The sequence below is a fragment of the Larus michahellis genome, chromosome 7 (assembly GCF_964199755.1).
Source record: "Larus michahellis chromosome 7, bLarMic1.1, whole genome shotgun sequence".
In the NCBI taxonomy this organism is placed as follows: domain Eukaryota; kingdom Metazoa; phylum Chordata; class Aves; order Charadriiformes; family Laridae; genus Larus; species Larus michahellis.
Genome location: NC_133902.1, coordinates 23,575,468 through 23,601,485, shown reverse-complemented (window position 1 = coordinate 23,601,485; position 26,018 = coordinate 23,575,468). Strand labels below are relative to the sequence as shown.

At 37.8% G+C, this 26,018-nt stretch overlaps 1 protein-coding gene across 1 annotated transcript in view; it reads left to right on the top strand.

Annotated features, from left to right (window-relative positions):
* Window positions 1-26,018, top strand: part of COL5A2 (collagen type V alpha 2 chain) — a 113,458-nt gene that overhangs the window by 68,430 nt on the left and 19,010 nt on the right. Inside the window, exons 8-35 of the mRNA XM_074593991.1 lie at window positions 914-991; window positions 3,565-3,609; window positions 4,135-4,188; window positions 4,808-4,861; window positions 5,845-5,898; window positions 7,818-7,871; window positions 8,610-8,663; window positions 9,947-9,991; window positions 11,226-11,279; window positions 12,112-12,156; window positions 15,224-15,277; window positions 16,944-17,042; window positions 17,528-17,572; window positions 17,679-17,777; window positions 18,215-18,268; window positions 19,364-19,471; window positions 20,105-20,158; window positions 20,913-21,011; window positions 21,723-21,776; window positions 22,277-22,375; window positions 22,486-22,539; window positions 22,638-22,691; window positions 23,176-23,229; window positions 23,796-23,849; window positions 24,182-24,226; window positions 24,673-24,771; window positions 25,641-25,748; window positions 25,873-25,926. Of these exons, the coding sequence (XP_074450092.1) occupies window positions 914-991; window positions 3,565-3,609; window positions 4,135-4,188; window positions 4,808-4,861; window positions 5,845-5,898; window positions 7,818-7,871; window positions 8,610-8,663; window positions 9,947-9,991; window positions 11,226-11,279; window positions 12,112-12,156; window positions 15,224-15,277; window positions 16,944-17,042; window positions 17,528-17,572; window positions 17,679-17,777; window positions 18,215-18,268; window positions 19,364-19,471; window positions 20,105-20,158; window positions 20,913-21,011; window positions 21,723-21,776; window positions 22,277-22,375; window positions 22,486-22,539; window positions 22,638-22,691; window positions 23,176-23,229; window positions 23,796-23,849; window positions 24,182-24,226; window positions 24,673-24,771; window positions 25,641-25,748; window positions 25,873-25,926 (1,824 nt within the window). The remainder of the gene's footprint in view (window positions 1-913; window positions 992-3,564; window positions 3,610-4,134; window positions 4,189-4,807; window positions 4,862-5,844; window positions 5,899-7,817; window positions 7,872-8,609; window positions 8,664-9,946; window positions 9,992-11,225; window positions 11,280-12,111; window positions 12,157-15,223; window positions 15,278-16,943; window positions 17,043-17,527; window positions 17,573-17,678; window positions 17,778-18,214; window positions 18,269-19,363; window positions 19,472-20,104; window positions 20,159-20,912; window positions 21,012-21,722; window positions 21,777-22,276; window positions 22,376-22,485; window positions 22,540-22,637; window positions 22,692-23,175; window positions 23,230-23,795; window positions 23,850-24,181; window positions 24,227-24,672; window positions 24,772-25,640; window positions 25,749-25,872; window positions 25,927-26,018) is intronic.

Sequence of the window (26,018 nt, the reverse complement as noted above, 5' to 3'; positions counted from 1 at the left end):
CCAAGTAATCATCTTCAGCACAGAGGAATCCCTTAGAACCACAGAAGCACCAGGATGGGCATTAGGCCACCATCCTTTATAGATTTCCCCAGAAAACATGAAAGAATAGGTGTGGCCAGAGATATAAGACATTTTTGGTTTGTATTCCTGTCTCTGAAGTTAGGCAATCTCCAGCCTTGCGAAAAATGTGTTTGGGGACAAATCTGATGCAGAACAAATGGTAAATCTTAGATGACTTGAATGGACGTTTGCGCAGTTGCTCACTCTCAGCCACTGTAATCCCTTGCCTGCCACAAGTGAGGATCTGGCTCTGAACAAAGCAAAATAAAACTGTTATTTCAACTATGTACTTGAAGAAGATGGAGGGCACTGAAGGTTCTCCCTGCTCTAACTCATTTGTTTCTGTGAATTGTCATGAACAGCAATGGCCTATCAGGTGGATAAGGGCAACATGCTTAAATATTGCAGTTTGAAATCATAAAATCAGCTACGTTTCCATTTACCTTAAGGTATTTCTGAATTTGAAGCACAGTAAATGAAAACAAAAGAAAGGCTTACAAGAAATAAAGGAATAGTGCAGATGAAGTTAAGGTGTGATTTAAATTTGAAGGTGGTGAAAGAAATTAATTTCATGGGAGGCTTTCCTCTTTTTAGGTAATTTTCTCATTTGTTTAATATTCAAATGGGAGTAGATTCAGAATAGTAAGCAGACAATGTCATGCGTTTGACTGGTCTATGAAGCCTTAAACCTTAAATTTACAGGAAAGACAACTTTTATTTTAATGATTATAACAAGAATTTAGCTCTTATTGCTGCAAAGCCAATGTAAACAACAAAGATTCGGTTGCATGAAATTTTGCTTTATGAAGCGTCAAAATTACTAACGCTAAAATCACCCATCTTATTTTTCCAGCCATTTTCAGCTCAGATGGCAGGACTGGATGAGAAATCTGGACTTGGTAGTCAGATGGGACTGATGCCTGGTGCAGTGGTAAGACCAGATTAGACCTGTACTGTAGAACGAGGTGGAAGTGGTGGGCATATGCAAAAACCCAAAGGGGAATTCATCCTCTTCAACTCCCTATGCCTCTAGAACCTGGATGTACAGTATGTTCTAGTACAGCTTTTCACAGGACCTGCGAAAAAGTGAAAAAATATTCTTCTGTTAAAGTGAAAGCTTTTTTCCACACCTCTAGCTTTCTTGTCTTCCTCCCCTCCTTCTGAAATACAGCAGCTGCTAAGAGTAAGGTACAGGAAAAAAAAAAGCTCCCGATTTCCACAGAATCATAGAATGGTTTAGGTTAAAAGGGACGTTAAAGATAGGTCATCTAGTTCCAACCCCCCTGCCCTGGGCAGGGACACCTCCCACTAGACCAGGCTGCTCAAAGCCCCATCCAGCCTGGCCTTGAACACCTCCAGGGATGGGGCATCCACAACTTCTCTGGGCAACCTGTTCCAGTGACTCACCACCCCCACAGTAAAGAATTTCTTTCCAAGATGTAATCTAAATCTACCCTCTTTCAGTTTGAAGCCATTATCCCTCATCCTGTCACTACATGCCCTTGTACAAAGAATCTCTCCAGCTTTCTTGTAGGCCCCCTTCAGGTACTGGAAGGCTGCTATAAGGTCTCCCTGGAGCCTTCTCTTCTCCAGGCTGAACAACCCCAACTCTCTCAGCCTGTCCTCATAGCAGAGGTGCTCCAGCCCTTTGATCGTCTTCTCTTGTCTTGAGTCACTGCAGAGTAACTGAAAAGCATGAGGTGTAACGCAAAGCAGAATAAACAAACACATAACTTTGAAGGCTTCTTTTCACATTGTGACATCAAAGATGGTTATTTTATTATATAAAATATGGTTATTTTTGGTAGTAATTAAAAAAAAAATTACTTCTGAAACCGGCTGTTAACTGAAAGCTGTGCTTCGTTATTTTAAGACAGACATTCTGTTTCTCCAGTGGGTCCAGTTTTATCATTGGTGTCTCTCACTGTTTAGATAATGCCCTTTACTTCTAGTGCACTAAGGACTTAATGATAACCATAAAATTTTTTACTGTCTGTGAAAGCTGTTTCACCACCGTAAGTTGTCTCTGCTGGAACTCTTGGTGTTGTTTTTTAGTATTATCTCTTTTCACTTCTTATATCACGTTGTGATGTCTTGAAGATACGGTTACCCTCTTTGCTATTATTTTTAACCTTCATTCTTAAGGAAACCATCTTTTAGTGATTGTACTGTCCACGAGTTTGCCTACGTGAATCTTGTCCCTCCAAGACCCCACTAGTAACTTTCAAGCACAGTTTCAATACAAACTGAAAGGTGCTAAAGGTAATCTGATGTTTTGCTTTAGGATTGAATTTTTCAGTGATTTCTTCCAAGAACTTTCCTTTTTTTGTGACTGTCTCTCTCCAGTGGATTTGCTGTGTGCCCATGCAAGGATTTGTTCTGGAAGTCTGTCCTACTTACTTTGTTGCCCTCCATCATTTTGCTTAATCCTTTCACTCAATTTGTCTTGAGGCATTGCATCTCTTGTACTGCCTCTTCTTTTGTCATTATCAAATGTGATTTGTCTTAATATATCTTTAAAATTATTTTTCAATATCTAGGCCTTTCAATATCTCTAAGGCTTTACGCAAAGTTTACTAAAGTCAGGTGTTACTCACTGTCTTTGGATTGATTTCTCAAGTTCTGCGATAGCCTTTTTTCCTTTCCTTGTACACTGAGTAACTGACAGTCACTCAGCTTAAGCATTGGTTTTTGGGTTGTTTTTAATGTTGATTAGAATTATTAAACGGCCTATTACTAACGCTTCTACATTTGCTTTCTAAAAATTAGTAAAAATTAATGAATTGTGTGTAAAAGACATAAATCTTGAGCCTCTGTCGATGTGCAAGTTATTGCCTACTATAGATATTTTTGTACTGCTATAAATGAGAGAATTACTTTTAGACAAGATTATTGTAATTTATACCATAACGTAAGCATAGAGTATGAGATTTTTCCTAAAAATTCCATGAAACTTTTTAAGGGGAATTCTGAATTTTCTGTAACAAACCACAACTGTTTGGAAGATGTTTTGTGGTTTGTACAATTCATGAAAATAACATCCTTCCATCACTGTTTGTTGCTGTTCACAACTGAGAACAGCAGCATGAATTTATTTTGTCATTGGTTCCTTTATGAGATTAATCTGAGTAATGAGATTCCCTTCAAGGGAAGAATATTCTCCCCAACTTGGTTCTGTTATTACAATTTTTTTCCGTGGAGCTATGCAGGCAACTCGGTTATTCTGACTGACTCCAGAGACACTGAGGTTCCAGAAAGGAAACAAGCCCATATTTTCAGCTGCTAATGAATTTACCCCACTGTGGCTTTTTGAGTTTGAAGATTTCCATTCTTTGTACTTTTGTATTTCATAACATCAGTCTCCTGAGTAAAAGCCTTTCAGAGAGTTTGACCATAGAAATGTTATCTTGGAGGTCACTATCAGGCCATTTTGCTGCCTTTGTAGGATGAATGTTACTTGGGAAATGGTGATTTCCAGTGTGTGACAAGTTATGTTTTCAATAGGGTCCAGTGGGTCCAAGAGGTCCTCAAGGTCTCCAAGGAAAACAAGTAAGTACTTCACTCCAGGGGATTTAAGGTAATTAGCCAGGAGTGAAGGTAAAACACATAGTAACTGGTGTGTGTGCGCGTCTCTGAGGCAATGCCCGTCTTCAGTGAGGCATCGATGAAAGCATCTGTGTCCGGAGCAGCCTCTTCTGGCTCTCTAGAGCTCTGCTCCAGATGTACCCTATATACAGAAATTAACTCAAAAAGAACAATTTATTAGACCTTTAACAAGGTTTTAACCCAACAGACATTTTTTAATGGGGGAACAGCAATGAAAATGGTGACTGTTTGGTTTCAGTATTGGCATGGTGTTAAGTTTGCATTGGGATTTGTGTATGGCGCAAGACTTATCTAAAGCTTTAGGGATTTTAGTATCCAACTTTCACTCATTTTGCAATGTGAACCGGTTCTGAATTAGTATCCAGGCTGTCCCACGGCTGTGATTTTCCTAATCATGGATTTTAATTTATATCCTTATATTTTTACTTTTTGGAATTTGTAACTGTGTTCATCTTTGGTTAATTTTAGGGCGGTGCTGGCCCCACAGGCCCACCTGGTGAACCTGGGGATCCAGGACCTATGGTAAGACAAATAAACACAAGGATTTCTACAATAAAAATGCAAAAAATATATTATACCTCTTTACTTCAGAAAGGGGTTTTTTTGTGTTGTCTCAGCTGAAGCTACTAAGTAACTTCAGTCAAGAGTTGTGGTGTTCAGAGCACGTTGTCCTGAATCAACGAATTTGAATTTTTTTGAACATGCATAATAATGATTATAGTATAAATAATCATTATTACTTTTCCAGCACAGACCTGAGGATGTTTAAGCACTGGTAAAACCATACCTGGTAGTGTAACTTACACAAAGGATGATGAGAATATTTATCTTTTTGAGGCAATAAAACGGTTTGAAAGTAAAAGTAAGAGCCAGAGATTTGGAACAATAGCAATTGTGATTTTTAATGTGTGGGGGTTTTTTTCTCTCCTGAAGAATTCATCCTATACTTTTATATAACATAATCCAAGTTTCATAATGGCAGGATGGTTAGAAAGAGCACTACAAAATTAAGCAAGTGTGTTTAGGCATAAAATAATCCTTTTTCTATGTCTGTTTTTGTAAAACCAGATTTTGAAATGGAGCAAATAGATATTTTAGTGATGGCTAAATTGACTTCTCAACAAATATATTTCTTTCTTAGGGTCCAGTTGGTTCTCGTGGACCAGAGGGACCTCCAGGCAAACCTGGTGAAGATGTAAGCTTGTTATTCTTTGTATCTCGTTTTATTTTTAATAAAAAAATATTGGCATCTTTGAGACAGTGACTAACCAGCAGATGTGCCTGTTGTAACTAATTTTATCTATTTACTTTTCTTTGTAATCATACTTTTCATTAAGTGCAGTGTCAAAACTATAAATCTTAGCAACCCTTTTCAAATCCCTCCAATCTTTTCCTTACATGTCACCATCATACCTAAGGTTTAAGCACTGGCACTTTATTATTTCTTTCCTCATCCAGTTCTCCCGACTGAGATGTCTTTCTTGAAATCAAACATAATAATATACCACAGTTAGGAGGGGGCAATTGGAGGCATCTCCTCTTTTGGGGATTGCATGATGAGTTAGAAGTACTGTCTGATGATAACATTCACCTGGATCTGGACAATAAAATATTAGTATTTAATTTTTTTTAACTTTTAAACAATTTATTACGCTCATAACTGATTTTATGACTCTGTCCATGTATGTACACATACAAGTAAGATGTATGTATTATACGTATTTTCTTTCCTATTGCATCACACAGAAGAGGATCACCGACCTAGAATGAAATTATATACATTTAATAACATTGAACTGACAAGCTACAATGCGGGCAGTTTTAGACTGTTGTTCCTGTGGAAAATTGAAGTAATTTGACTCTGCGTGAGGGTAACAAAAGGTTACCTCATTAATTCATAGGACACCTACGTTGCAGCGCCATCTTGTGATGCTGAGATGCATTTTGGACTCAGTCACCAAGTGACGCAATTTTCTGTTAAAAGCCTTTTTTAAGTTAATGTGTCTAATGCAAATTGCTAGTCATGTGTGCAGTTGATTTATATCGCTGAAATTGTTACAGTAAAGAGAAGATAAGTAATACTGATGCGAATGTCCTCATTTGTTTGAATGGAAGAATAATAAGCTAATTTTCACGTCTGCTATTTTCATGTGTCCTTTTTTTTTTTTCTTTCCTTAGGGTGAACCTGGTAGACCAGGACAATCCGGTGAGCCTGGATTTCCAGGATCTCCAGTAAGAGCATGATTATTTACATTTTAGCAAAACAATCATACTTATGTTATCACTATCTCTTTTAATAACGAGTGCAAAGCTCTGCTGTTCAATTTCCGAAGTACTTGCGTTGGCTTACTCTACTGATCCAGATCAGTGTGACAGCTCAGAACCAAACAGGTGATTCAAAAGTCCTTGAGTTAACCCTGAGAGTCGTTTCATGGGTGCACGTTTCAACTGTTCCATAGATGAAATACGCATAAAACAGATGGCAGTGCAGACAAGTTGTACTCCATTTCCCAGCATTGCACGTGGCCATTTGCAATCACGTGCAGGAAGTGCTCAGAGACTATAAAATGATGTCATGTTGGGATGGCGCGGTGTTACCTTTATAACAGTCAGTCTGAAAGCAGGGGAAGAGGGGATTGTATCATAGACGTATATAATTTATTTTTATCTATGTTTGCAATATGCAGATGTAATTAAAGGATTTCCAAGTAATACATACTTGTACTGCAGACGGTACTTGTAATGGTTTATTTTAGAAATAGAGAAAACAGGTATATCCAATGATAAAATGACATAATTTTATCGTCTTATATAATTTTGGCCCTGTCGTGGTTTAACCCCAGCTGGCAACAGGACCATGCAGCCACTCACAAGGCTCTTTCCCCTTGCACATCATTTGCCTCCTTGCCATGTGCCTTGTTGCAGGTGCGTGCTTCATCGTTTGATTGCCCTAGTTGCATAAACTAATATACATATACCACTGAGCACAGGCCAAATAAAGAGTTTTTACAGGCGACGTTCAGTCTAAGCAAGCATAATTTGTACAGTTTCAAATTTATATACAAGAACTTGTATGACAACAAAGATCATCCTTCACTGAGAAACTCATTGAGTATAAACAATTTCAAGCAATCTAGTTTATTAATTTCAGAAATTTCATACCTTCATAAAGTAATTGTCCCTTTAGGAGTCTGCCAACTCTGGAATAATTTCCCACTGAACTTTGTGATCAAACATTATCCATGTAATTGACTATGGGAAGGCAAAGACCTTTCTTACTTTTCTTGACGCTAACAAGGAACCAAGGAACCAGCTTGTCTGTATGTGCAGTTCTCCTCTCGAACGCTGAGATCTGACATTTCATTTTGCTCCTCTGAATGTCGGTGTTGCTTCATGATGCTTCATTTTCCATAATATATCTTAATGATTTTTTGCTATGACAAAAGGTATGAACTGTAATCTTTTTGAGAACTTTGGTTCAGCGGCACTATAATGAAGAAATTATATGTTTAAACAGTTTGCTGAATTCTTGTTATCTGAGAGTATGAAGGCGTTAATGTGATTTCCATTATAAAATCACGTGACCAATATTCTAACAGGAGGCACCTCACTCCCTTCCATTACTTAGTCTTTCCTGAAAGAGAAATTGGGAAACTTGGTAAGAAACTAAGTGCAAGGCAACTTTGGTTTAATTGTTAAATGTGTTTTAATAGCAGTTTTTTATCATGCTACTTGACTGACATATTCTGAAAGAACATGTACAGTTTGTTTGCAGTTTGGTCTTAGTTTCTATTTTATTTTCAATGATAGCTCTGATTTTTGATCTCTATTTAATTAAGGTTTCTTCATTTCAGGCTTCAAAACTTGACCTACCACTAGTTATTACTTCTATTTGAGGTTTGATCATCCACGATATAAACAATAAAGCTTTTAATATCAGAGAAAATGTACATAATGCTGAGACTGTCTAACTTCATAGTTAGATGTTATACCCGTTCAAATGCTATGCCTCACTATGTTATGTCACCAAGATGAAGGAGCGTTAGGAATGTTAGTATTAGTGCTTCTACCCTCTCCCCTGTTAACCGCCTTATCTCTAGGTTTATCTGCAGAAATAAGGATTTTATTTGTTTCTTCTTTTTTCTACTTAGGGACCTCGAGGCTTTCCCGGTGCTCCTGGTCTCCCGGGTCTCAAGGGTCACAGGGTAAGAAACAAGATTTTTCCCTCTCTTTATAGATGATGTTTCCAGGTAGTTTTAGTAAAAGATACTCAACTTCTTTTGTGTTAGTGGCGAATTTGACTACAGTTTTAATCCTGCCAATTCCAGCAGAATCGCTGGCGTTTGAGAGAAAGGGGGCCTTGCAGAAAATCAAAATCAACGCTGTTCCCCTTTAAGCTGACCTCTGTACTGTATTCTCTAGTGCTTTCTTCACTTCATTTTCAAATGATCTGGGAATCTGGAAGGAGCTTGCCTGAGCCCTGCCAAGCTTCAGGAGGCACAGACCTGACAGTTCTCTCACTTTGTTGGCAAGTCCTGCATTAGGGTGGGGAACTGGAGAGGTGGATGTGTTTGCAACATGGAGTGATTACAAATTACCAAGTTTTCTGGCCAGAATTGTACTTTGGGGAGGAATAAATAGGTTTCCTATGGCTCAGAGCCTCCTTCTTGTTGTTTTAAGTTGTTTTTTTTTTTAAGTGTTCTTGTTTTAAAAAGGAAACCAAATCCAAGGAAATGTACCTTGTACAAATGGTTTCCATTTAGGAAATGTTTAAAAACTTTATTCCATCTGGATTTTTTCTTCTTTATTTTTTTCCTTTCTTGCTTTTGCCACCTCAGATCCATTCTTAACACTTTAGTATCAAGTTATTTTAAAAATAATAGTAGGAGTGCTCTATGTGTGTACATATATATAGTTTCTCCATATTCTTATAACTCTTACAGGGATTGAAAGGACTCGACGGTCCAAAAGGTGAAATTGGAGCAGCTGGAGCAAAGGTATATTCATGGCGCAAAGAACTAAATGCTTAAGCATGTTTTCTATAATGCCAAATTAAAGATAGTCGATGTTTCAAATGCAGCTTTGTACCCTCTCCTGTCAGTGCTACTGGTATGGAGTGGAGAGGCGATAATGGAATTGTCCGTTTTTACAGTGTGTTTGATCCATACAAACTGCTATACGAGGACATGTCTGGGCTTTATACAGGAAGAAAGTTCAATAGAGCCAGTCACAATTTCAGCTGGGGCTCAGTTTTGGGCCTATAAGGTATTTTACATAAGGTCTGTGACACTTATGTAAGACAACAAAGTCTGTTAACGAAGAGGCCATGCACATCTTGCAGTTTTCCACTTAGCCATTTTTTTGTTCTTGTTGGCTTTATGTGACCGAGCTGAGAGAGGAAAAACAGTTTTCTAACTTTTTTTTTTAATAAAATAAAATAAAATAAAATAAAATAAAATAAAATAAAATAAAATAAAATAAAATAAAATAAAATAAAATAAAATAAAATAAAATAAAATAGCAATGCATAACTAAAACCTGACTCTCCTCTTTTGGATTACCATACTAGAGACTGCCTTAAAAGAAACAGGCATTGGCAAGGAGAGAGAATATATTTTAATGAACTGACTGTTTTTCACCTGACAAATTTTTCCCTTAAAATTTTTGACCCTGGCTGGTACTGCAGCACCCTTACAACTTCAGCTCAAAGCCGTGGTAACACAGGATAGCCAGCTGGAGACAATCCTTTCAAGATGAATTAAAAGATATTTTAAAAGAGCATGGAACACTTTTTTTCAGGCTTTTCCACGTTGATCAGTGCTGATGCTGAAACACTTTCGGCCTAGTGTAGGCGATAATCACAGGTGTGACAGAACTATTCCTTTAGATTAAAAACGTAGTAAATGAAGTGAATCTTCCAAAATCTAAATTTAAGTGTGGAATCAGTAGTTAAGGAGAGTTTGTAAAAGAAAAGATTTCTTTCCTGAGATTGCTTACCACTTTCTGTGGAGGCAACAACAGCAGGAGCCTTGGTAGAACCAGTGCAGGAGGTGGTGTGGGCTGTTAGCTAGAACAGGTAGGAGTTAGATCTGCTTCACTGAGAATCAGTAAATATGGCATTTCCCACCAGCATGGGGAACAGTGCCCGTGGTGCACACCGGGGACTGTGCAAATCTGCCTCCTAGGTCTCATGTAAGGGTGGAGGACAGGCAGGAAACACGTAACTCCATTTTCCTCTAGCCCAGTTCCTCTAATTGTGTCATTTCGTTTCCATTTACAGGGAGAATCTGGACCAACAGGTGCCATGGGTGCAACGGGTCCTCTAGTGAGTGTCGTGTGCGTTGGGTATTACAGAAGTGGCTTTAAGATTGTAAATGCTATTGCCAATAGGAATTTAAGGTTTTGATATCTGTACTTGATGTCATGAAGCTGAACTTTCTCTTAATTAAGGCTTTGTTTTCTATTACACTAACAGTAAATTTGGTCCACTATAAGCTGTTATTCTTTGCAATTCACAGGCATAGATAACAATAATAGATCAGAAGGCTCAACAGAAACTTGTTTGCAGATTTTGTGATTGTTTACCTACTCATGTAAGTGTAGGGTGACAAAATTTTTTTTTTACATGTTGCTGCTTCACATGGAGCAATTTCAGTATGAGAAAAACTGTTTTAGTTGCTCTGAGATAGAATAGGAATAATTTAGGTCAGAAATGCACTAGCTAAGAAAACCGCGGACGGAGGATTTTGGAACCTACGGTGAGGATAAGCGTGCGTGACATGGGAGTGAAACAGGAACTTTTTCTCGGAGTAGTTTTCATTCAGATGTGGTTTTGGACAACCGCATACTTGTGAGCAGTGCCAACACGCCGAAAATTGACTCTCAGCAGTCCTTCTGGAAGTAAAGCACCTTTCTGATATCAGATAATGACATCTCTCCGCGAAGCACTGTCTTGTGTCACGCAGAATGTGATATCCCTGAAGTGGAACCTAATTTTTGAATGAGACGTAGTAAATGAGATTGCATTATTGACCCTGCTGAGTATATACAAATTTATTCTGATGTGTTTAAAACTGGAAATACTGTTGGAACAGGAAAAGGGAAATTACAGTTTATTAAATTTCCACTGGGCAAGCCTGTGAGCCTGCAAGGATTTATAGAAGCTGCTACTTCTTTCCTGCTATAGGACAAGATAAGCTACACCTGCAGCTAGAAAAAAAATAACTTGGTTCTGTAACTGTTGTTTGCATCATCTGTCCTTACCATGCTTGTAGTCTCAGTGAACCTAATCATGTTCTTGTTAAAAGCAAATAAAGAAGACTGAGCAGAAACTCGCTGAAGAGCAATGCGGTGCAAGACTTATTGGAAGCAAAGGAAAAGTCAAGTGTGTTTAAAAAAAAGTAAAAAGCAAAGAAAAAGCAGGAGAAAAAAAAAAAAGAGGGGGTAGCGTGTGTTCTTTCCTCTATGGGGGGAAAAAATCAAGTGAACTATGGTCTCCCCTTTTTGTTATTCTGCCATGATGAGCCCCTAAATAATGTACTTTTTGTTCTCTCTTCAAGGGACCTAGAGGAATGCCAGGAGAAAGAGGTCGAATTGGACCACAGGGTGCCCCTGTAAGTAGGATTTTCCTTCTCTCTTCTTGTAAATCTTCCCTTGTTTTACTTAAATTTAAATCCTTGGACCTGAAAGCGTTTATTCACGTGGCTGCTAGTCACTTCCGTGGTGAGTTCAGCTCTAGCTCAAGAAAGTTAGTGCTGAGCAGAGTTTTGTGGGGTGAGACCTTTACTGTAAATTTCAAAACAGTTTTAAAAGGAGAATGCTAGCTTATGGTAATTTCTTATAGCAGAGCTGCCCACGAGGCCAAATACCCTCACAACACTTTTTTCTGTGATACAAAAACGTCATCTTTGTTTCTGTGAAATTTCTTTTGAGAGGCTATTTTCACCAAAAATACTGAACTAGAAACAAAAAGTTTAAAATGAAAGTTTGTACTTTCATTTTAAATAAAGTCTTATGATTTAATTCCTGGTAATAAAGCTCTCTTCCTAAAAAATATTTTGCTTTTCAGCAAAAGGAGGGATTAGCCTTGACATGAGATCATGTTTGAGTAGAAAGTTCTTTCTGTTGCTTTGCGTCCAGCGTCAAGTATTGTTTTTTCTGGCAGTTCTCCCCATGACTTTTATGTGCTCCATTTATGTTATGTGCTCCATACAATCACACCGTCAAAATATTGACCTTTCTGAAAGTAGAGAAATCCATTAACTTGAAGGGGAGCATAATTTCTTCCAGCAGTTTTCCATGCCAGTGTTTGGAGGGCTCTGCCATCCAGCATTTCTTTGATTGCTTTAGTATGTATGGCTGTTATCACAAATGCGAACAATAAATACATAAAAAAAGTAGTTAGAGTTCTTTTAAATACTCGATCTTGTGTATTTTCATATCTAGGGTGGACGTGGCCAACATGGTATGCCTGGGAAGCCAGGGCCAATGGTAAGTTTCTTTCTTAATCGCCTGTTTTTTTCACCTTATACTTCCTACATGCCTTTTGACACTACCAGAAGAAGCACAAAAAAATTATTGGCAGTTGCTGGTAACAGTTAAATGCAACTGGAATTACCTGTAAGTGATTCCAAGTTCTACTCAATTTAGCTTTAGTGCCGTCCTCTGTGATGTGATACTCTGTAGTTTGCTTCATCTAATGGTTTTAGTTTGCAGAGGAGTGGCATCTTCCCTGGAGAGGTGATGCTTTGCTGCTCTTATGAAGCGGGATCCGTATTGCAGGGAGATAAGCGTCCCAAGGACATGCGCTGTAATGTAAACCAGTTTATAACTGCGTATTATCTTCCTTCACGTACAAAGCTGGCAAATGAGATTGTACCCATTATCAGCAAGAAAAAATGCCACTCACCGATAGGAAAATTGCAATTGATCCATTACGAAACGTGTAAAAGATAGCCTTTTAATTATGGGCCGCCACACATTGAACTGAAGAACCAGAAGCCTATGTGTGAATGTCCGCAAATTGAGAAAGCCTGGTATGCATGACTGTAGAAGTTCAATCCCGATTGCAACAGGGCTGAAGATGACTGCGGCAGTTTAAACTGTGGGTGTTGGTGTATCAAAGGGGGATGGTTTCAATCCTACAATCCAATCTCACAGGGCGTTTGCAAAATGCACGTCAGTGAATTTACACGACTGTTAGGAAGCCAGTGGGATTATTCACATACACACAGTTAATTATGAGTTGCTTTTGCAAATGAAAGCTTATGATGGTTTCGTACTATTTGTGCAAGGCCCTTTAAAAATGTGGCATTCTTTTTCATTTGCTTTTTTGAAAGCGTTACTTCTAGAATGTGGTTGACAGTTCTTGCCCTGTGATATAGCCAACCTGAACCTTTACCACTTTGTGAAGTTCAATTTAAAAAAAAAAAAAAGGGAAAAAACCCACTGCGAAAACATCACACTAAAAAACCCTCAGAACCCTAAAACACACCTGCCTGCAATTAAATTTCATTCTGTGCATAATCTTCATTTAATAGTGATACAAGTCCTGATAAAAATTCATTTACCTGTCATCTTAATGAACAGACTGTTCTATTAAAAATTTCTGTAAGAAATAATTAACTGTAATAGAGGCTCAAAAAATGAGTTTAAGTGTGTAGAAGTTGCAAAACTGAATTATTTACTGTATCGTGAAAGAAGGGTAACTTGTTAGAAGAAACTTTCAAACAATGAAAAGATTTTCAGTTTTGAAAACAAATTATAAAGTTAAAAAAAGCTGGATCCTGAGCTATGAAATTCTACATGAAGCTTGAAATTTTCCTTTGGCATAAAACATGAGCTCAGCTTCACTGGACATGATAATTGGTTGGCTAACATTTTTGGTAAAATCCCATGTAGTGTCACAAGGGAGATACTGGTACTTAATGCATATGGTTCTCATTGGAGGACGCGTTAATGAAATGCATTGTTGTTTGGGTCAGTGCAGTGGTATACCATAACTCTGGAATTCTTCCTGCAACGCGAGAGAGATTTGGCAGACGTGTATTTGTGATACAATAATCCGGGACATAGGTTTTCAAAAATATACTTAGCGAGCTGTTACATCAGTTCTGTAGAAATCCAGTGCAAGGTCATGGCAGAAATGTTGTCTGTAATTAATGCTCAGTGGGACAGATTGTTCTCATTAAGTTTTTCCGCAGAACTTTATTACATAGAACATTTTTTCACAGTATGCGTCATATTTTACAACAAGATAGAAAATCAGGGAAAGATAAAGAGGGATCATCTGGGAATAGCGTTGTAGTGAATATTTATAACCACAGTGTGCCGCCATGCAGAGAGTTTATAATACAGTAGAAAGGTCTTCTGTTGAATGTCTTGTTCAGCACAAGAGGCATTATGAAAATGGAAACAATTTACAAATTTACTTTAAAGCCCTTAATTGGAAGTCTTTGGGAGGTTTGTGTCGTGACATACAGGTATCTTCAAGTGTATACGCTTGACGTTTGCTTTCTAGTGAGTTTGGACAGTCTGTCATGTAACGCAGCCCCAGCTGTTTGCACCCCTGCCCAAACTTCATGTCCTTGCAGCCACATGAGGTGCGCCTACACGCTGCAGTGTAACGTGCCAAGGATTTGGCTCGAGAACCAGAAATAGCGTAGCCGCATCAATGCTCTGGTCTGCTCAAGCTGCCAGCCCTTCTTAGATCCAGCATCGACTATCTCAAGATCTAATTCCATTTGGGAAGAGCTATACTTCTTTTTTTGGGGGGGAGCTGAAGATGTACCTCTGCACAACACCGTGTTTTGTGGTGTGGCATAACCCAGCCTTTCCTCCACTTCCTTTCCCAGAAATACCTGCCTGTCTCCGAACACAGATCCGAGCAGTAAGCTGTCTCTGCTGTACATCTTTGTCCGTGCAGCCTTGAAAATTTGGTACAAAACCCATGCTTAAAAGCTTGCAAATGAATTTGGGAATCTCAATGGGGCAGAAAAGTAGGAAGTAGGGCATGTAGCCTTTAATTATGTTTTCTATTGTCATGTTGCTTGCATCAAAAATCTTGCCGGGCAACCCAGTTGTTTCAATGTAGACATGGCTTGTATTTCTCTTTTTTCTAGATTACTTTTTTTCAATTTAAAAGAATTGAAACTCTCCTTTGCTACATTCTGTAGGACAAAATTGTGACAGCTTAACAAATATCTGATCTTTTAATTACCGTACCACAGTAGCATAGATATAAAAAGAGGATATAAAATTTCATTAAAAACTAAAATTGCAATAATAATTGTCAGCTGTGTACATTGCAATTTGGGCATTGGTAGGTGAATCAAGAATTGTAACTTTGCTGAATTCAGTAAACACATTATTAAAATACTGCACCATAATTCTATAAAATATTTGTGTGTCACTTAGAAAAATTATAGTTAATTTGGTTTTGTTATGAACAAATGTTTTATGACTAAAAGCACATTTAATTCCAGAACCATAGTAATGAGGTACTAATCTGTGTGACCTAAACTGCAGAATTATAGCTTTGTGTGTCTGTCTTTTATAGGGCCCACTTGGCATAACTGGTTCTCCAGGTTTTCCAGGTGTTCCTGGTGTAAAGGTAAAAAATAAAGCAAAAATATCTTTTTAATGTATCTAACAACACCGAATTAAATAATGTGTACTAGACTACACAGAGTTCAGACTGACAGGTATACAGGGCCCTAACAGTGGCTGTGAAATCAGCCTGAGTTGAGACCTTGAGACAGGAGATAGAAATCAGAAGCCAAATGAAGCAATTGCAATTCACCACAGTTAGGATACTTTCTTTGCTTTCGCTTTCGCTTGAGCTAAGGGGTGATTGTAAGATGAATGTCGTGCTGTGCCTCAGGAATCTTGCCTAGTATACTCAAGGATAATAAGATGCATTATTACAAGTCAAGTTGTGAGAACTAGTCTAAGACAGTATGGAAGCAGTACCTTCTAGTGCTCACACTTCCACTTTTGGCCAAGAACACTTTTTGAGATGACCTAGACTGGTAAGGAAAATGCTTGAACGCCAACAGAGGTGTACGGCAGTTCGTCACAATAGAGCAAATGGTGATTACCACCTTTTGTGGCTGAAATGGAAAACTTTCACTGGCTGCAGCACTGTCTTTGTGGGACTTTCCTCTCATGCTTTTCAAGAAAGAGCTCAATTTTTATTTTTTTTTCCTAGCCTTGAGAATATATCTGCAAAGATAGAAAAGACAACTTGTACAGCTTCCTTATACTTCTTATACTTGCCCTCCACCCAGTTCCTTCTCTTTGTTCCTTTATACTCCTAAAACATAATAGGAAAAAATTATACAAGAAGAAACTCTCAATTAGCCAGATAGCCAAGTTCAGCAGATGTTTTGTGATGTTGCGAAGCTGGGAACATTCATGGAACAGCTTTTTGGAAACAAGTCTTAATAAGAGTATTAACATAATGTATACAATTAAATGATAGACCTTTTAGTGCATGTCATAGAATGTTTTGGTATAACTAAGCACTACTTAATGCCTACATAAATGTTTGGAGAAGTTGTCACATGGTGATTCAATGAAAGCTTTTGAAAAGGAGGAGCTACATTCAAGTTTGATCACCAGATGATGTAAAATTGGAATAGCTGCTTTAAACTCATAAAAGCTAAGCAAAGTAAATGATGAAGGTGTGGACTTCGGTTGTGAAGATGTGATATTAACAGTCATCAGCTCCAAAAGGCAAATTTCCTGTATAAAGATAAAATTCAAAGGAGATGGCAGGACGAACTTTTTTATTGGAGCGTCTAGTCCAATCTTTCATGGATTTTATATTTAATATAGTGCTGCAATGGTGAGTTAATCTGTACTGTGCAAAAGAACCCCAGATGTGTTATCCCTTCTAAATATTAAGCCTTAGCTGTTAACAAAGCTAAAACGAAGTTGCCAAATTACACATGCATACTGGGATTTTAGAGAGAGATGTGTTTCTAAAATATCTCATTGGATTTAGGTCACTGGATATAGTGCTGCTTCTCTATAGAAAGTTTCCTTGTCCTTGTATACATTGAGGAAAAATTCTGTTTGTATTTTTAAAGTTTACATTCACATAGAAGTAGTAGAAGCAGAATTAAGTAAGCAAAAATATATTTTAAGGGTAATAAACTGAATTGTTACTGATAATAAACCTGAATTGTTTTTCTCAGTATTCCTCCTTAGTTACTTTGAGGTGCTACTTTTTAGAGCAAAATAATCCCCAGTTGTTTTCTCCTGTGAAATCTTAGGGTGAAGCAGGTCCAACGGGTCCTCGTGGTCCTGAAGGTCCTCAAGGACAAAGAGGTGAAACAGGTCCACAGGGCCCAGCTGGATCACAAGGTCTTCCTGTAAGTACATTAAATTGAGTTCCTCAGTGCTCAGCTTGCACGTGTTTCCTGTTTATAGGGGATTTTAATACCCTACTTGATAGACACTGAGTTTTGCTCAAATTACTTTTTTTCCTCAGGAAAGAAAGCATATCATTCATTTGTTCTCTGCTTTTTTTTTTTTTTTTAATAATAACTTTTCCTTATTTAATTAAAACAACTTGGAAAACTGGGTTACACAGCCTGATACGGTCTCAATCCTACAAGTACTTTAAAGCTTAAGCTTAAGCATAGGATCTTAAAGATGAAAAGTCACATTAATTTGCACACTTTGTTATTCATATTAACCTACTCATTTACACAAGTAGATCTTACGTTGCTGTGTATATTTAATATTCTTTATTGTCTGGTCTTGCAAAGTGGATAAAATAACTATAATTTTCTGCTTTCGTTCTTGATACCCTTCTCATTAAAATCAATTTTAATGATTGGTACATTATTTTTAGGGTACCGAAGGGACAGATGGTTCCCCAGGTGCTAAGGGCCCAACTGTAAGTGATCATATCCCCTGTTGAAGAAATCGTGTAAGTGGATTTATTTTATTTCCATATTTTTATTATTTTTCCTTACCGTGCTTGCTCTTATTTCTATTTATAGGGATCTCCAGGCACTGGAGGCCCCCCTGGCTTATCAGGTCCACCTGGTTCCCCAGGACCTCAAGGCAGTACTGGCCCACCTGGTATTCGAGGCCAGCCGGTAATGATGTCTTTGTCTTTGGAAATTAAGATGTCTGGTAAACGTGTCACACTATGAAACTAAAACAGTGATTAGCAGTGAGGTTCCTTTAAATAAATTAATAACATGCTAGTAAGTATGCTGAGACTTGGATCTTGTGAATCTTCTGTGTGTCCAAAATACTGTTTTGCTTTCTTAGAGGCCTAAGAAAGAAGAGTGTCTATATAAACTTGGACAAACAGGAACAATTACCTCCCGAAATTGTCTCATTTATATTTTTGTTTTGATAATGTTATAACAAACAAGCACGCTAAGGGGAAAGACAAACAATTGTAAGCATAAACTGCAACTAATTACTAAGCTAGGGAATGTTTTTCTGTTTAACAGCATAATCCAAAATGGTTGAATGACTTATGTGGAGTTTTAACTTTATGGGTGTTATTCATGTTTGTTTTCAGGGAGACCCTGGCGTCCCGGGTTTCAAGGGAGAAGCGGGACCCAAAGGCGAACCTGTAAGTTTCCATATGCTTTGTAGCGTAGGAATCCCAAAGGCTTGTATGAGTATTTTGAATAGATTCTTACAATTTTCAAGACACTTCTGATGTTTGTAATCACGAGAAGATTACTTTTGTTTTTCAAGTAATTGTTGCAGAAGACAAACCATGGTGAACCTGGCTATACGGTACTAAGAATGAATGCTGAAGCAAGTCCTTTGATGTTATAAATCACCTACTCAGTATAGACCTTACAGGACTCAAGGACTGAGAAACCAATTAATCCCTCTACTGAGGTTTCTGTAGCATGCAGAATAAGTTTATTCTAATTTCTTCATCTCATGAGAAATAGGTCCATATTGCTTCTGGACATTTAGAAGCACACAGGTCTGTGTGCTAAACATAATTAAAAAGTCCTTTTTATTCTAAACTTACTTTTAATACATTTTATACTTATGCAGTAATGTATATATTCATTATATTTTATTTATACATTAATATAAATATTTATACCTGTATGCTATGAATAGCTGCCTAGCCCACAGCTAAGGTTATTTGAGGATGTGGTTAATTTCGTGCTGTAACCATGTGAATTTTGGAAGAAAAGTGATTCTGTGGAGTTGGAGTCAGTTTGACTTGTTAACCAATCTTCAGTTTTTCTTTCTCACTAGTTAAACGATCATGTAATAACTGACAAAACTGTACAGATGAAGTAATCGTTTCCTTACCACTGACTGTTCACCTTTGAGAATTTCTGTGGGAGTCTCACTGAATTTTCATCCTTTGCAGCTTGTCCAATTGATAATAATAAATACAAATTGTTGTATCTGAGCAAATAGGTGATTATAAGGAGCACTGTGTGGTGAAACTGCAGAATTACAGTTTATTCATAGTGCAATTCTTACTGAAATATTAGCTTTTAAAAATTGTAAAAGAGAAAAGCTGATGCTGAAAAGTTGCATTTTTTAACTGATTCAAATCCTAACTATATTTTTTTCTCCTTTATTTGAAAAAACATGTATGATGTATAGAAGACAGTCTACCTGTCTTCAGTATACCTGAGAAGTGTTGAGCTTAACAATGATTTTTTAAAAAACATTTTACTTTCACTAGGGCCCACAAGGTCCCCAGGGTCCCATTGGCCCTGTAGGTGAAGAAGGGAAAAGAGGTCCTCGAGGTGATCCGGGGTCAGTAGGTCCACCAGGCCCTGTTGGCGAGAGGGTGAGCAATCCAAAGGAATAATATGTCTTGAGAGATGCACTGCTAAGCCAGAAAACCTCTTGACCTAAACATGAACTTTCTTACAGCTCCATTGTGGGTGTAGTCAAACTTTGTTTTCCTAACAGTAGTTAATCTGTATCTATAACTTTGTTGTTCTATATCAGATTAATGATTTTAGGGTGCTGTCTTTTGTGAAATATTCTTTTTGAAAATGATACCCTGAGGATCAGGATATAAAAATATGGCACGTTTTTTGTGCTCCAATTATTCTTTTTGGGGAGAAGAAATCTGTCATACTGTGCATTATTTCTTCCCTGGGTATTTTCATTTGTGCTGTCAGCACACAGGATAACGTGGTAGCAGAGTGATGGAGTTACGACGAGCTAACCTGCAGATTTTTCGCTTAACCCCTGTACAAATGGCCATCTTGTTTTCAATGAGTCTGTTCACATGTGAGCTGTTCAGCATGCATGAATGAAACATTGAAATTTTTACCTCTCCAAGTGGTTAAAAAAACCCCAAGTTTAAAGTATTGAAGTAAGAAAGTTGTAAGGAGGTAAACTGAACCCCCAAATGATAAATCTAGTACTGTAAAAATTAAGATGATAATCTAGTATCTATGGCTTTTCCTAGGGTGCTCCTGGTAATCGTGGTTTTCCCGGTTCTGATGGCCTGCCTGGACCAAAGGTAAATGAAATTAAAGTGTCTGGGTTTTTTCTGGGTAATTTTTAAAATTTACATACATAGAGATATACAGAACGAAAGTGGTCCGTTAAAAACGTCTGCTTCTTGGCAAACGGGCAGATCCTCAAAATCATTGGAAATAGGGTCAAAAGGAATGGACAAATGCCTGAAATCTTTTTTAGGGAAAAGTCACTTTCAGTTCCTGTGATGTTCAGCTTTCCTTCCCTGTCCCTGACTTAACGCTCCCTCATGCTGAAATGTGAAAGGATAAGAGATGTTTGCCTGTTTCTACTACTATATTGCTTTGTGTATTACTCTATAGTAATATTTATGTATTACTTTATAGTAGCTAACTATTTGAAGAATTGCCTTTTCTTTGTGTGTGGTATAGTTTTTCTAGACGTGCCCCTTGAACAGATGGTCTTATCTGTCTTTGGCTTTCCCAAGTGCTATAACACTTCTGTGGAAGCGACTCACATATGTGTTTGTCTAGTGTTTCTGTAAATTCGTAGCTTCTTGGTGAAAATACAGGGATTCTAAAATCCTTATATAAAGTTGTTTTATGGAGGAAGCAACTTTTAAGTAATAATTGTTTGGGAAAAAAATTAATAATATAATAAAAGTATTAATGATTTGTAAGTCTGTTTGCAAAAATAGGTCATTAAGACAAGATACCTGTTTTATTTAATCTTCTCTTACTGTTGCTGTTCTTCTGCTGTTGCTACCTGTTAACTAGTAGCCCATTGGTATCTTCTAGGGTGCCCAAGGGGAGCGTGGTGCAGCAGGTTCTTCTGGACCTAAAGGAGGTCAGGGAGATCCTGGGCGTCCTGGTGAACCTGGCCTCCCAGGTGCAAGGGTAAGGAACTAATAACAGTACACTGTAAATCATGACTAGAAACCACGATATCTTTCAGTTTCAAAAGGCAGCAATGAACTTTGCAGCAGTACAAAGCTGTTACACAAGGACTGACTTGTTTCAGTGGGGCTACTTAAAGGGTGAAGGCCAAAATACCTGTCTTTTCTCCTGCTGAAGCTGGGAAGCACAGGTTGCATTTGTCTTTGAAAAAGCCCTGATTGAGACCAGCTAATGAAACTGAAGCAAGGGTGCTCATAAAGCACATAGTTGCCACAAATAACATGAACTGAAGGCCAGACCTTCATTAAGTTGGTGACTGATAATTTACATGGTTGAGTGGTGCATGTCATCTAGAGATTTTTTTCAGGAAAAATGTTTGGGGAGAATTTGGAATATCACAAAAAGAGAAAAAGGGAACAGCAAGTATAAGATGTGATATAGATCACTGAGCAATGTTGGCAGAAATAAAGATGACCTGTGAGAAGCTCAAGAAGTGTAAAAACAAGAAAAGGGAGAATGGGAAAAGGGAAGATCAAAGATAGTGGGCGATGAAGCTGTAAAGTGAAGGTGAGGATGCGGCCCCTTGTGTAAAGAACCTCTTGGTGTTTGCACCATGGTAGTAACTGAGCGTATCTTTTGGATTTATTTACATTTGTCTATTGTTCTAGAACTATATGCAGAACTTAACACCAATATTATTCCTTATTTCAGGGTTTGACAGGAAATCCAGGCGTTCAAGGCCCTGAAGGAAAACTTGGCCCCTTGGTAGGTGACACAAAAATTAGTCCTTTCCGTAAGGAAACGCTAATTCAAATCACAGCTCTTGAAATGACTTTTATTAACTTGAGTTTTCTTGATTTCTGAAGGTTCATCTTCTCTTTTAAGTGTTCCCTTTAAATTCCTATCTCCCAAAGTAGTGCAGATGATGTTCCTTTAGTTTTGTCTGTATAGCAGTGTCTGTCTCTATAGCAGTGTCTGTTGTTCAGCAGCTGATGGGATATTTTTAAACCATTTTGAACTAAATATCTTTTCTAAATGTCTCTTTAAGGAAACAATAAAGTATTTGTACATAATAGCTCAATGATGATAATTGCATAGTATTTGCCTAAAGTTATGTCTGCTTAAAGATATTTTGACTGATAACTGTAGCACCAAACCATGTTAATGTTATTTTATATATATCTACAGAATTTTCCAGGGGTAAATAGGTTCATATGAATAAAATATATTTATCGTTTAATGTGGAAAATGTTTTTTCTCTGTAGGGTGCTCCTGGAGAAGATGGACGTCCAGGTCCAGCAGGCTCAATAGGAATCAGGGGTCAGCCAGGCAGCATGGGCCTTCCTGGGCCAAAGGGTAGTAGTGTGAGTATGGCACTTGGTAGCCAAGATCTGTTTAACTTTAAACACTTGCATATCTTTTAATGGATTAAACCAGTATGCAAATATAGTCATTTTTTATTTCTACAAATTAGGGTGATCCTGGAAAACCTGGAGAAGCAGGCAATGCGGGTGTCCCAGGACAGAGAGTGAGTGTGACTGTTACTTGCAGTGATTACATAAAATGATGCTTTTCTGTTATATATGTTCACTATACAAGACTTCTTCCTATGTCATTTTAATTTAGGGAGCTCCTGGTAAAGATGGTGAAGTTGGTCCTTCTGGTCCTGTTGGCCCACCAGTAAGTCAACTTTTACCACTCTGCCTGCCTGCCTGTCACTCCATCCATTACTCTTTATGCTTCTATTTTTATCTTCATGCCAGCTGTTGATTCCAAACAAAAAATCCCAAGAACATTTAAAGAAAAAATTTTCCTAGAAAAATTTTATATTGGAAAACATATACGTTGGTAGCCTAATTCCTTTTACTGACCATTTCAAAAAATAGTGTAAGGAGCAAAATTTTCTCGTAGTTCATTTTCCTAGCTTCCTTTGTTTCAATGGAACTGTGTGTTTTCCTGTCAGCACAGACTTTTGAGGAGGGACATATAAAGAAATAAGATACATCTTATTACATCTTTTAGATAGGGTACATCTTGGCCTGGGGTAAGTAAAAATGTGTAATAAAAAAATACGCAGTTGAAAATATACATATTCACAGAGAAGGAAACTTGTGGAGCCTGCCTCTATTTTTCTACTGCATACTTATTATTTTCTTTTGTGTAGGGTCTGGCAGGTGAAAGAGGAGAACAAGGCCCTCCAGGTCCTACAGGGTTTCAGGTATGTGAATTCATTTTTTTTAAAGAAAAAAAAAAACATCCATGGCTTTATCAGCTTAAATTGGAGAAATTCAGTCAAGTGATGTTTAACAAAACACAACTTCAGAACTAAGGCAAAGATGCTCAGAATAATTAGTCATACTTAGCTTTACCACCATCTGCACACTACGTTGACTTGGCAAATGCTTAAATACCAGCTCTGTATCCCATGAGAAAACCTTTGTTGGTTTTCAGTTTTAATTTGGAGATTTTCCAAAGATTTTCCAAATATGGAGCAAAAGAATTGCTTTGATAATGAAGTATTAATTAAGTCAATCTGCGTTTGTAGATATCTTTATTTTTATGGCTGATGTATATCCTACAAATGGTAAAGAAGGGCTGCCATCTCATTTAGAGGGGAGAAAACACTTGGGTGAAATATTCATGTAACTATTTCACTTGGGGATCTCTGAGGGCATGCTCTTGTACTGCGTATAATACTACATTCGTATTATTTGTGTCTTAATTAAATCTGGATTTACACAAATTTCTATCATGTTAGTGACCATTTTATTTACTTTTTTACAGGGCTTGCCTGGGCCACCAGGTCCTCCAGGTGAGGGAGGAAAGCCAGGTGATCAGGTAATTTCTCTGTACTTTAACAAGAATTCACTTCATAAAGTAGTTTTACCTTTTCTTTTCTTCGTAATTTAATTTCCCACTCTGTTTCAAAATATGTACTGATATAGTCTGCAAGCTGTCTGAGAACTGCTTTTGGATAAAACAGTTACTAGAATCGGTCCATCTTGTTGGAGGAAGTTGGACTACCTCCTCTTGTCATGGATAGATAATATTAGAGAACTAGCCATCTACATTTAGAGTACTTTATAAATGAAAATTTTTATCTCTAATTTCCTTAACTATAAGGCCATGAATAATGCTTTCATTCTAATGGTAAGTTCTGTTCTGTTTAGGGTGTGCCTGGAGATCCTGGAGCTGTTGGTCCGCTGGGCCCTAGGGTAAGTATTTTCTTTCAGAGTTTAAACACTCATAACAATTCTCTGAGCTTGGAAGTTGATATATAATATGGACTTTAACAGCCAAAGTGAACATGGGACTTTTTTGCCCACCAATATAATGGTTGTAAACATGGCTATGTATTAAAATGGTTTCTGTTAAACTTACCACTTTTAATGGTTTCGTGGCTTATGGTTTTGAGTACTGGCTGCAAAGTGATTGGGTTTACAGCTCTGAAGTGACAGTTTTTAATTTGCTGAGCAACATACTATTTTCCCTACCTTTAACAATAAAAGCATAAAGCTGTTTTTTGTTTGATCAGTTCTCCTAGAATTTGTTCACAGGCTCTTTGTTCAAATAGCAGTGCTGCACTTGGGGTGTATTTAGGATTTTGTCTACCAGAACTGTACCCTGACTTCTAAATAAGTAATAATTTTTCATTTTCTAGGGAGAACGTGGCAACCCAGGGGAAAGGGGAGAACCAGGTGCATCAGGAATCCAGGGTGAAAAGGGTATGGCTGGAGGTCATGGTCCTGACGGTCCAAAGGTAAGCTCAATGGAGATTTGTGTTGTTGCAGTGATGTAATGTATCGTTCTGCTCATTTGCATGAACATAAAACAGAGGGCTTTTTTATTATAAAAGGGATCTCTTTTAACGAAGGGTATCTTGTTTATATAAGGATTCTAGGAGGACATGCAGTTATTCCAGTATAACAATATTAATAACTTGCAAGATACTAAAATGTAAATACATTTTGTGAATTTATACAGGTCAAAATTTTAAATTTGTTTGTTTGTTTGTTTCTCAGTAGAACGGGGCAAAGCCATTTCTGAACTGCAGAAAACCCTCTGGCAATGGCTCTGTTTTAAGAACCGTGTCAGTTTACACGAAGAGAGTTGGCAGGGTTGGGTGTTTAAAGGAAAATACGGAAAGCTGCGTGCCTTTCTTTCACCTGCAATTGATATAATTTGACCTTGGAAGGTCACCCCAGATAGGGGGTCCTTCTAGTAATGCAGGGCCTGTAATTGACATGAGCTGTGAGAAGCAAAGCATAAATAAAGCATCTCTGCTCCTGGCAACTTCTACCTGTAGCTACTTTGTGTAAGAGACCCATGTGGCATCAAGGTCAAGTTGGAAAGATGCTCAAGCTTTTTTTTTTGTCTGTTCTCATCCCCAGTATGCACTGAGTAAATACTAATGTATTTGGAAGGACTACGATATTACAACTGAACTTCCTGAGTAACACAATGGGAAAAGAAAAGTATTTGGACATGAATAAAGTCCAAATTTAAGAGAAAATTATTACTTAAAACTGTACCCCAGAGACTTCAACACAGGCACAGCGTGTTCTGCAGCCTAGAGACAGGGATACTTCTCATATGAATAGACAACAACTTGTTCTTTATTTGTTTCAGGGAAGCCCGGGCCCTAGTGGGACGCCTGGTGATCCAGGCCCACCGGGTCTTCAAGGTATGCCTGGAGAAAGAGGGATCGCTGGAACGCCTGGCCCCAAGGGTGATAGAGTAAGTTCGGTTATTTCTGTTGTGCTGAGTAGAATTACCTGTCTCTTAATACTGTAATTGTTCCAGGGTATGAACTGCTCACCATTTGGTGTCATAATTGAGACTTTCTGGGTATTTTCCATAGGGCGGCATAGGTGAGAAAGGTGCTGAAGGTACAGCTGGTAACGACGGGGCAAGAGTAAGTAACTCTCACTCTTTTTTGACCTACTCTCCACACAGCAGATTATTTATTGTGCTAGAGGTTCTCAGCTCATAGAGTTAAACACTACT